The sequence below is a fragment of the Piliocolobus tephrosceles genome, chromosome 9, assembly GCF_002776525.5.
Source record: "Piliocolobus tephrosceles isolate RC106 chromosome 9, ASM277652v3, whole genome shotgun sequence".
NCBI lineage: Eukaryota > Metazoa > Chordata > Mammalia > Primates > Cercopithecidae > Piliocolobus > Piliocolobus tephrosceles.
Genome location: NC_045442.1, coordinates 26917393 through 26929775, shown reverse-complemented (window position 1 = coordinate 26929775; position 12383 = coordinate 26917393). Strand labels below are relative to the sequence as shown.

Genomic DNA, 12383 nt, shown 5'->3' with positions numbered 1-12383 from the left:
ATTGGTCATGGAAATGTTAAAGCTTGAAGGGGTCTCTAAGATCACCCCATACTATCCTTTTGTTTTTCACATAAGGAAAAGGAAACACAGTTTAGAGAGTTGCACCTCACACAGGGGACGAGTAGCACGTCTGGGACTCTGGACTAAGTTTGGTGTTCTCTTGCCACTGTACCATAGCACCTGGGTAAGAATTGTTAATGCCAAGGCCACTGATGTGGGCAAGAATCGCCATGTGAGAAAGCAAGTCTCCACGTACAGTGATATTCACCTTTTCCTTCATTTCCCAACCCCAATGTCATCCATGAAAAGATGGAAAACCTCATTTAAGAAAGGTACTCTGAAGAGTCAACTCTGTAGCAACCAACAATTACTGAGTGTGTGCAGTGAGGCTGTATGGCTCCTGGCTAGAAAACAGCTACAGAGGCCCCTGCAGCGATGAGTCTGTAAATAATGCAACTGATTGCCTTTTTTGTGGACTTTAAATACGTGCACCAGTTTTAGGGCCAATTATTCTCCTTGATGCACACTGAAAAATATCCTTGAGAGGAGATCAGACCAAACATCAAAACCCCCACAAGGCAACCAAAACAGAATCACCTGGAAAAGACCAAAGCCCCCAAAGACACTGGAAATAACAAATCCAGGAAATGGCAGGTTAGCAGAATTTAAGTGTTTTATGGCTTATGTAGAGAGGAAGTGTTCAAGTTTTTATTTTTAATTGACACATATTAATTATACATATTTATAAGGTAGAGTGTGATGTTTTGATACATATATACATTGTGTAATGATTAAATCCATCATATCCATCACCTCAAACATTTATCCTTTGTGGTGAGAATATTCAAGCTTCTCTCCTCTGGCTATTTTGAAATATACAACATAATATTATTAACTATAGTCTACTGTGAAATAAAACACCAAAAGTTATTTATAAAAAGCATATTTTAAAACATTCCAAATGTATGTTGATAGTATAAAGGTAACTATTTTGCTAGAATTTATGTGTGTATTTTTTCTTGGACCCACTATATATTTGTAAATAGATACAGAACTTCAACTTTTTAAAAATGTATTTGTTGTAAAAATATACCCATTGGAATCTCTTGAACCCGGGAGGTGGAGGTTGCAGTGAGCCGAGATCACGCCATTGCACTCCAGCCTGGCCAACAGAGTGAGCCTCTCTCTCAAAAAAAAAAAAAAAGAAAGAAAAAAAAGTCCCCATTGCATATTGAGAAACTAACCCTGAAGAGCAGTAAGAACTGTCTGTTTATCTTCTTCCATGAGGAATTAATGGACCCTATAAAGAAACTCTACAGATAGAAATTTCTATACATACTTTTTAAAGCACATCTAGAAATATCTCAGCTTAATAGCAAGAAGAAATCTTTCCCTTGAGAAGATTATCTCGATTTCTTAGAATAAACCAACCCAATGCCCACTTTATTTTATATTTACAGAATCTTTTACCATTGGCATGAAACAAGCAACATGCTAGTTAATTTGGCAACTTAAATTTTGCAGTATGCTCCCTGGTTCCAAAACAGTATAAACAAGATTTAACCATATATAAGTATCACTAAATGAGCTTGTGCTTGTGGATGTGCATACTGAGATATTTATAGATACCAAAAGAGAAACAAAGAGGAATAAATTTGGGGTTATTTCAGCACCAACATGAAATAAAATAAAAATGAATATTGATTTTATTTTATTTGAGCAAAAGGAACTCGTTCAGTAATCAGCTAAACACATTATCTGACCTGACTGGCATAAAGGGACATACATGTTTTGGTATACACTGCTTTCATCACTTTCTAATTCTGTAACTTTATAAGCCTATGTAGGTTCTTATTTTTGTTTTACAAATGAGAAAACAGAGACTTACATTAAATATGTCCCAGATATTAGTACTTCAGTGACAATTAAACATCAAATACATGTCTGGACTGTGGATTCATAATACAAGTAAGTTTTTTCCCTTCTTTCTTTACTCTAGAGGAATCTTCAGACAATAGTTATTGGTGATGGTACACATTTTATAAGGTGATGACTATGTGCCAGGCATTGTGCTACATGCTTTACATACAGCGTCACATTTAATCAAATTCTGAAGGCAAATAACAAAATGTTATAGGTTAAGGAACTAAGGTCAAGGAAACAAAGTCACTTGCAAAACATAACAGTAAATGGCAGAGGTTAGATTGAACCTCCTTAATTGTTTCATTCCATACTTCCTTTTTCACCAAACAAAACATCCCCACTTGTATTTCACTCTCAATCCATAACAGGCTGAGGCCTGTTCTCCACAGCAAGCTCTACTGTTCCACTGTGTGGGTATAAGAAACCCTGATGCCACCGGACCAAGGAGCAGGACTGGTGGTTACAGCCACCTGGAGGGACATTCTGCACCGAGTTCACTTCTTATTCCATCCATCCTTTCTAAGTCCTAGCCAAACTCTAAAACAAAAATTGTGCAACCACTCACTTCTACGTAGTGAAGCTGATAAATATTTTAGCATCTCATCAAAATAGCATTTTAATGGGCACAAGAATAACCGATGCCAGGATCTCCCCATCATGGAGAAGCGGGTAAACCTGAGAACACTGCTATATACACAGGGTAGTAAGCTGACAGTGAAAGTAACCACAGACATTTATAAAGTGCGGTATTTAAGAACATTTTTTTATAAAAGGAAAGTTTTCCTGCACGCTTCCAAGTAAACTCTCAGAAAGGTGATGCTGGGAGGTTTGGTCATTCACCCCACTCAATTCACTTTCCCACTGCATGTCTGTACCATGAGCTATGCTGTAAGAAAAGGGTGAGACAAGTGAGGTGCCCAGGGAGCAACATTTATGAAGGCGCTTACTCTCTGGCCAACCCTACACTGGGATTCCTTCGTGCTTCATCCCAGCCCCGAGGCTAACACAGATTCTGCATTGACTGAGCATGAGGTGACCACGGATGGCTTAAAATCGCACTGGACACAGGGTTCCCCGTGGCTGCTTAACTCTTTAAGCACGCAGGTATTGGCATCTGGGCTTGTCCTGGAGAAAACTATCATTGTGGCCCTTCCCCAGGATCATCTCTTGTTCTTTTTGCATGAAATGACCTTCCTCACCTTATTAATTTAGCTAAATCCTACTTCTCCTTCCCCTCAGCTGTCCTTTACAGAATCCACTGGCATCTGAATTTTAAAGGAGGATGGCACTTAATACAAATGAATCTCTAATTTGTGGGACTCACAGGCAGTCTGTGAGCAGGAAGCTAGCGTTTTAACCCTTACAAGGGAGAAACGTGGCAATGCCTGATACTCAGGTCTGAGACGGAACCAGTTGGCTGAGTGGAATTTGCATTATGAGCTAACAGAAACACCTCCGATTGCCAAAAGAGACTTAATTATCTTTGTATTATTTGTATAACAAGTATTATAGGATGAGAATATTAACTGCAGCATTATTTATAGTGGCAGAAAAAACAAAATAACCCAAATGTCCATGGAAGAAGGATGACTGATAATACTGTAATAATACTTAATACTATGGAATTAAATAAATGAGAAAGTATCCTTATATATTCTGACTTAGAAAGATGTTTAAGACATATTTTTGAATGAAAAAGGAAAACAGAAGAACAATGTATCTAGTAGGAAATCACATATAAAAACAACCTCCCAAATTAATTTGTGTATTTTCTCTTGGAACTAGTATTTGCTAGCAAATGCAAAGAAAAGTTTTAGAAGCATGCATATCAAACAGATCACAGTTGTGTGGGGAAAGGGGGCCAGGATTGGGGTGATGATGTAAATTGGCTTTTAAACATATAAAACATACACATTTATTTTGTGACTAAATATTTTTAAGTAAAAATCTAAATGTATAGTGGCAGCATTATTAGTGGCTACAACATTATATACTGAATCTGCTTATAAAATACCACTGAATCAACACTTAGCCAAATGACATCTGTGGTGAGAGGCTGGAATGACATTAAGGGAGACAGAAAGTTTTTTCCAAGTTCACCGACATTTTACCTCTTACCAACTCTTGAGTTGGCTACAGACAATGCAAATGGGAATTCAGTGGTGTGAGGCCTTCTTTGTAGATGATTTCAGGCCTCTGTCCCAGCTAAGGGTCTTCGTGTTCCTAATGCACAATGTGTAGTTTAGACAACATGCTGATCAGTGGGGTTATTATTGACAACCATTCCCTTGACTTTAGTGTGTAAGGCCCTATTTGCATATTCACTCCTCCACCTATGAGCATGTTACTTACGAGAGCAGAACATTTACCACACCCGCTGATGGCTGGTATTTATCATATGTTCTCTTTACAAACCAGCGTGCTCACCAATGCTGATGCTTTTCTGCAAAATGTTTAAATGGAACAGGCAAAACTGGTGGATGTGGCAACTTAACAAAAATCATTTGGGGTCAGATGCTATCGTGTAATACCCACTGAAATGAACAAGCCCCTGAGAGCGAAGGTGGAGTCCTAGAAGGTAGAGTTGTAATTCTGTGACTACTAAACATAACAACTGCATTGACTAACATTTATATACCTGGATGCTTATTGCTAAGTCACATTTTAATTGACATTATAATTTTAATTTTATGTGGCATAGATGGTATTCCTTTTGAATATAAAAGTACTTAATCATCACTGATGTTTTATTTGATGTTAGTCAGGATTTATAAGATCTCAATGGACCAGGTGCGGGGGCTCACGCCTATAATCCCAGCACTTTGGGAGGCCAAGGTGGGTGGATCACGAGGTTAGGAGATCCAGACCATCCTGGCTAACATGGTGAAACCCCGTCTCTACTAAAAATACAAGAAATTAGCTAGGCATGGTGGCGGGCACCTGTAGTCCCAGCTACTCTGGAGGCTGGGGCAGGAGAATGGCGTGAACCTGGGAGGCAGAGGTTGTAGCGAGCTGAGATGGCGCCACTGCACTACAGCCTGGGTGACAGAGCGAGACTCTGTCACAAAAAAAAAAAAAAAAAAAAAAAAACAAAAAAAAACTCAATGAACTGAAGAGTGAGGGGTCACAGGTGTCACTCAGCCTTGGTCTATGATTGAGTAGCATCTGGAACAACTTGATCCCTCTGTGTTTCAGCCTCCTATCATCAATACCAAAGACAGACTAATGTAACTTCCTTGACTGATTGAGCTGGTTATAAAAAAAAAAAAAAAAGCAAATAATTCTTAAATTAGCTTGAGGGGCTTCCAATGCCCTTTATAGTGTCTAAACATGCTAGTACCTGCAAGTGATAAAACTCCTGTCTTTTGCATTCCTTCCCCATTAAGTTTAGTTATTTTATCAACCTTTTCATTTTTCCCCCCATGGTACCATGCTAAGACCTCACTGACCCATTGCTATACAAGTGTTACTTGTATTTCCTTGGATGTTGTGTTATCATTCAAAAAAATCATAGCTTATTCCTTTATTCAAAGGTTCTAGGAATCCCTAACATCAGAAATAGGAATCATTGCAGTCCTTTTCTATGCCTTTCCCTCCTTGAAAAGAATAGTATCAATTATTTTGATAATCTTAAAAAAAAAAACATATTTAACATTTCAAATACAGAGTACATAAATGGAAGTCTAACCTCCTCAAGTGGATTCTCTGTACTGTGGCTGGCTTGAGAAAGGAGAAGGGGCTTTGTCAAGTAGAAATGGTGGATTGGTAAGGCTCCTACCTCCTTATTTCTCCTTTCTCCTTCTTCCTTCCCTTTCTCTCTCTCTCTCTTTTTTTTTCTTTTCTTTCTTTCTTTCCTTTTTTTTTTTTTTATAGAGATAGGGGTTTCCCTATGTTGTCCAGGGTGTTCTTGAATTCCTGGACTCAAACAATCCTTCCACTTCAGCCTCCTGAGTAGCAGGGACTACAGGCATGTGCTACCACACCAGCTTCTTTTTTAACTTTTTATTATCAGAATTTTCAAATATGTATGAAGAAAAGTAATGTAATCAATTCCCATGTGCTCATTACCCATCTCCAAAAAATTATCAATACTTATCTGTTTTTTAACACTTTAAAACAAAACTCACACAAATATGTATCTCTAAAACCAAGGCTTTTTTCTTAGTCTAGCCAAAATGCCTTTATCATGCCTAAATATACAATTCTTTAATATCACTTATGATGGTTAACTTAATATGTCAACTTGACTGGGCCATAGTATGCCCAGATATTTGGTCAAATGTTACACTTCTGTGTGTTTTTAAGTGAGATTAACATTTAAGTCAGTAGACTGAGTAAAGCAGATTGACTTCTCTAGTGAGGGTGGGCCTCATCCAATCAGCTGAAGGCTTAAATTCAACCGGCTGACAGTTCCCAAAGTAAGAGAGAATTCCTTCCGCTTGATGGCATTCAAACTGGAACACTGGCTTCTTTTCCTGCCTTCGGTCTTGAACTGAAAGACAGGCTCTTCTGGGTCTCGGTCTGCTGGCCTTTGGACTAGAACTACAACATTGGCTCTTTGATTTCAGGCCTTCAGACTTGAACTAGAACTACACTGTCAGCTCTCCTGGGTCTCCAGCTTGCTGACTTACCCTGCAGATCTTGGGACCCACCTATCTCCATAATCGAATGAGCCAATTCCTTACAATAAATCTCTCTCATTTTGTTTTTGAAACGGAGTCTTACTCGGTCACCCAGGCTGGAGTGCAGCGGTGCAATCCCGGCTCACTGCAACCTTTGCATCCTGGGTGCAAGTGATTCTCCCGCCTCAGCCTCCTGGAGGGTCTGGGACTACAAGCGCACACCACCATGGGTGGCTAATTTTTTTTTTTTTTTTTTTTTTTTTTTTAGTAGAGATGGGGTTTCCCCATCTTGGCCAGGCTGGTCTCAAACTCCTGACCTCAAGTGATCTGCCTGCCTCAGCCTCCCAAAGTGCAGTGCTGGGACTACAGGTGTGAGCCACCATGCCTGGCCAATAAATATCTTTCTAAATAAATATACAGCCTACTGGTTTTGTTTCTCTGGAAAGCCCTAACTATTATATTACCCGAATTAGTGTATGTTCAATTTTCCTTGATGGCTCAAATGTGTCTTTTTACAGATCATTTATTTGAATCAGAATTTAAATAGGTTCCACACACTATTTTAAAGTTTATAGATACCAACTACATTTGAGACAAATTTACGAATTGTTTTTCCTTTTTATAGTATTTCTTAAATAATACTGCATAAACCCCATGACACAGAATATTAAACACCAAATTTTAGAATGCGATTCCGGATTTACAAAGGTCAGAATGCACGTTTAAATGTGTCATGACTGAACATAAAGAGAAAGCAAAATACATTCGTATTAACACTACTATACATTTGAAAAGTCAGTGAGTTTGTGATTCCAGGTTCCACATCTATAAAACAGGAAACGCAAATATGAAATATGTATTTGGCCTTCCTCATCATGGATATAATGAGGGTAAAGGGTAACTTCACAGGATTAAATAACTTGAAAACAAAGTGTCGAGAAAATGAAGACATTTTTATTTTAATATCATCATTGTGATCTTCATCCAATAAACGTTTCTCTTTTTTAAATTTGCAATTGGGATCTTATTCTCACATGAAACTTGCACTATTAGTGCAAAGTTGTGCTTCACTGTTAAAATGAACAAAAGCAATTACATCGTGCTGTAAGGAAATATGCTTGGTCTTTGATCAGAAGTAATTCTGTCAGTATAACACATGCTGAAAGGCAGCAAAGGTTGGCCTCTCAAGGTCACTACTCCAGATACTTACCCAGTACTATTGAGGTAACTCTGTCCCAAGCTGCAATCCTTTGACAGAGAGGATGGATTGAACCAAAATGCCGGCAGGCACTGGCCATTGCTGTGTCGCTCATAACCATAGTCACTGTTAGGAAAGAGCCGAGAAAAACCTTTCAGTAGGTGGCAAAATTACTGAAAACAATTCCATGTCAGTCCACAGCCAAGTGCTACACTAATCAATTAGTCAAAACAAACAAAAACAAGACAAAAGAAAAAGAAAAAAAACACAAGCATTCCCTGAATCAATGACTTCTCAAAAATACAACTTTTTTCATAGCATATCTATCAATTATTCAGGAAAATATCCTACACAACTGGTCATTCCATTTAAACACTCTTAAGCTGAGCGAGTAGATTGTGTTCTCATTAGAAGGATACACAATACAGATGGCTGGGCCCAGAGAAAGCTGTAATGAGAAAACAGGCAGTGGTGGGACTGAACCCTTGGTGAGAAATTCATCACAGAGTTTAACACGGTCACATGTGGCACAGCCCTCATTACTGGTGATGTCTTTGGGATGCTCTTCCAAGACATCTGGATCTACCAAGTAGAGCTGAGCCAGGTCTCTCTGTGTACACTCCATATGCTTCAAAGTTACAGCCAAAAAGGAAATGTCCTTCAGGAGTGTCTCGAGCATTTCCCCTAAGGAAATGTTTCATACTAGGCAGTTAGCGCTGCCAGTTGGGACTAACTGCTTTAAATCCTCTCTCTACTGTGGAAATAGTCAAAGACTTCCCTCTCAGCCTCCTCTCATTCATGCTTCCAGGGGCCTCTGAGTTGCCTGATATTCTTGGCTTCTCGCAGATGAACCTGGGCACAGAGAATGACAACAAATTGCACCTCCACATGCACAGACAAATCGCAGGCAGCAATCGGCAAGCATTAGTATGAACTGGCCCATCTGTGTAATGGAGGTGAGACGCTGGCACACAAGGGTCAGGAAGGGAGAAATAGGCTCAGCTCAGAGGCCTGTCACCAGGCAGCTAGTACTTAGAATTTTGCACATACCAACAGGATTTGGTGCTGGTTCAACGCAGCATGGGTAGGAAGACTTCAGAATTGCTGCCTATAGGACAACCAGTGTTCACTTTGGGGAGTTACTTTACGAATGCCAGAGAGGGACAGGCAAGGTCATTTGGGAAACTGTCCAGGAGAAAGCCAAACCAAAGAGAAACACTCAGGGACAATCACCTTTCATTACACTACAGCCAGGTGTAATCACTGAAACTCCAGCTACTGGTTAGAAACCCAACAAGGTCGTGATGAGCCTTCCCAAATATTTTCAGAAATCATGCAGTTACAGAAATCCCATTGGATCAGAAAACCTTACAATGCCCTCCTTCGTGATTAATCTCCCACTTCTCAGAATGCATTTCAGCTGGTGGGATGAGTAGCAGATCCAATCACAAACGAATGCAGGGATTGGGCCAAGACTGAGGGGCATGAGGGATGTGGGAGAGGAGAAATCTAATTGCTTATCTGGTATTCCTTTCAGTCTGGACTGGCTTACAATTGAAAAAGAAAAACAACAACAACAACAAAAGACTGGCTTCCTTTGAAGCCTGTAGAAAAGATTCCCAGAGAAGCAAATGTTTCGAGGAGAAATCAGGACACTGGGACATCTCATCTCATTTTTTTTTTCTCTTTGGTTTTCTACCAGAGAATAAATTTGCCTCCTGCTAAAGAATGGCTGTTTCTTAAGGCAAAAGCTAAACCACTAATGTAAGATGCTAACTTCCTTTGCAAATCTTCCTTGAACAGGGTAGAAGAAGAAGCAGTTGCTTCAGAAAGAGGGATGCGACGAATGACTTAAAATCTCATGGTAGTTTTCCCTGTGAATGAATTTCAGGGTGTGAGTCCTGAAGGGTAGTACAAAGATAAAATATTTTTGTCACTGTAATCATATTGCCCTAACTAAAACAGAAGTCACAACTGGGGAGGCCCCTGAAGATTTCATTTTGAGCTTCAGTGTAACTGAAACTCTGTTGCCCTCTGGCTGAGCCCAAAGAGATATTTCATTGGCTCTTGGCTTGGCATCCTCACCAATGAGGGATACAGCTGTGGGTTACTGGTCTGACTGCTGGCTGCCACTCTTGTCAGACCTTCTTAGTGCTAGAATATCTCCAGATGTCTATCACAAGAGAAGGTTTAATTTTTCTAAGATGTGTGATGCATATGTACACAGTATCTCAGTCCAATCACTGATATTTTAATGATTCAGTATGTAACCTGAGATTGCAATACAGCTAGAAATAAATTGTAAAAAAATGACTTTAGTTCTTATGCTGGTCAAGTTAGGTAACACATATGTATATATTTAGTGATTGCGTTCTCTAAATTGAAAACAAACAAATAAAGGAAAAGCAAAAAGAAGAGGGAAGAAAACAATGGAAAATGAGATGGAAAATACCAAGGGAGTTACCACCTACTTGTCCTCAATAATGTGTAAGCCTTACCTGAACAATTAACACTGACAACAAGCCAAGGGCTTCACTGTGCCCACAAGCTAGCTTTCTGCTGAGCAAATGTCTCAAGAAGGACTCTATGGCACTGTATGGCACATTTAGAGTTTAACCTCTAAATGTCTCAGTACTTCTCCAGTTCAAATTAGCTTAATCCTGGTAAAGCAAGAAGTCTCCTTTATCGCTAGGTTCACCGAGTTACAGATTTGCAATGCCATTGAATCTATCCTTGCTCTGAGTTCAGGAATGTCTTCCATGAATCTCATAAGCTGTAGTCAGCTAGCTACGACTTGAAAACTTGCAGGGACAGAAAATTTACTGCCTTAAAAGGCTATTATTCCACTACAGGCAATCCTAGATTCTAGAAAGCTTTCATCTAGAACACAAATATGTTTGTTTTGTTTGCTCCCTAAAAAATACACTTACTGTTTCCACTGTTGCTGTTTGAAGCAGCACAGAAAGAATCTGCCTTTTTTTTTTAAGAGATAGTCTCCCTCTGACACCCATGATGGAGTGCAGCGGTGCGATCTTGGCTCACTGCAACCTCTACCTCCCAGGTTCAAGCGATTCTCCTGCCTTAGCCTCCCGAGTAGTTGGGATTACATGTGCCTGCCACCATGCCCAGCTAAATTTTGTATTTCTAGTAGGGATGGGATTTTACCCAGGCTGGTCTCCAACTCCTGACCTCAAGTGATCTACCTCCCTCAGCCTCCCGAAGTGCTGGGATTACAGGCATGAGCCACCACGCCCGGCCAAATCTGCTCTCCTTTTGTCCTAGGAATCTAGCAATTATATGAAGATAATTACCAGCCATCTTCTGAGTCCTCTTTCAGTCTAAAGAAACTCTTGATTATCCCACATACACAGGTACATAGCTAGTAAACTATGAGGTAATTTTATAAGAATATGAAGCTTGCCACTTAGCCCTATGTATGTTACTATTACTTCAATTCTAAGGTTTCATTCAGGCCCATGTGGATTTGATACACCGAATGGCTCCAGGAGATAATTGCACAAGCTCACCAATCAAAATCAGCCTCAGTGCAGACACAGGGTTCAGATTCCATAGCTCCTGCATATTTTCCTTGCATACACTTCCGCTCTGATTTTCGCTTCTTATATATCCTTTTTGCTCCCATGATACACGCTTCCCCCTGTAAGCAGAGGAGGATCACAGATACTTGGGCACATAGTTTGGACTTTCCCTGTTCCACATGAGTGACGTTTAGGGAGGCATTTGCACATCTTAGTGTAATGTGAACTTTGGTAGCCCTCTTTGTGCTAACAACATTTTCCTTTTGCGGTCCAAAGCCCTCTTATACAACCTGACTATAAAGGCAATCCTAACAATCACTGAGGATTATTAAATAACATCCTTAATTTTGTGTGCACTTATCATACCTTTATTTGGCAAAGTGTTTTGTGTGCAGTGCTATGAAGGACACACAGATAAGTAAGACTCAGCCTGTACCTAGTGCATTGTCAACAAATCTGTAGTAATTAAGTTTAATTCCCCTATAATAAAAGATTTACACAGTTGGTCATTTATGAGAGCATGAAGGAGGAGCATTGCTAAGAAATATAAAGATCCATTTTGCCTCAATTTATTATGCCTCTGCCCATACAACTTTACAGCACAGATTTTAATGCTCCTCTACCAGACAAGTGAGAGAGCTAAATTCAGTGTTTTCCCACAAAATAAATAAAAGCTTTGAATATCACGATCCTTGTGCATCCCAAAGGAGAAAATAACAGCAATGTAAATGAGCGATTTTATTGTTTAGCCTCTGAAAAGGGTGGGTGTTTCCAGATAACGCAGGGCCCACTATCAGACACACTCCTCCTTTTGTGTTTCTGAAAGATCAGAGTAGAATTTTGCTTAATCTACGGAACATCGTCTTTCTTGAGCAAACTCACTTTAACTGGCTTCATTACACATCTACATTTAAATATATTACTTAGTCTAGGTTTGAGGTATATGACGTTTTTCTGCCTGAATATGGTGATGGCTTTGCAGCAGGTACTTCTACCATATCCTTTGAGAGATCTGCGGAACGACTTGTACCTTGGGAAATCAAGGGAGAGACACTTCCATCCAAGCATTTTGATATAAGCTGAATAGGTGAGAGGCCAGGA

At 39.6% G+C, this 12383-nt stretch overlaps 1 protein-coding gene across 5 annotated transcripts in view; it reads right to left on the bottom strand.

Moving 5' to 3' along the window:
* The window catches only part of SORCS1 (sortilin related VPS10 domain containing receptor 1), a 600060-nt gene that overhangs the window by 86132 nt on the left and 501545 nt on the right, over positions 1-12383 (bottom strand). For all 5 annotated transcript variants that reach the window (XM_023206217.2, XM_023206215.3, XM_023206213.3 and 2 more), the window contains exons 16-17: positions 11271-11401; positions 7756-7869 (exon numbers count right to left, since the gene is read on the bottom strand). In XM_023206217.2, the coding sequence (XP_023061985.1) occupies positions 7756-7869; positions 11271-11401 (245 nt within the window). The remainder of the gene's footprint in view (positions 1-7755; positions 7870-11270; positions 11402-12383) is intronic.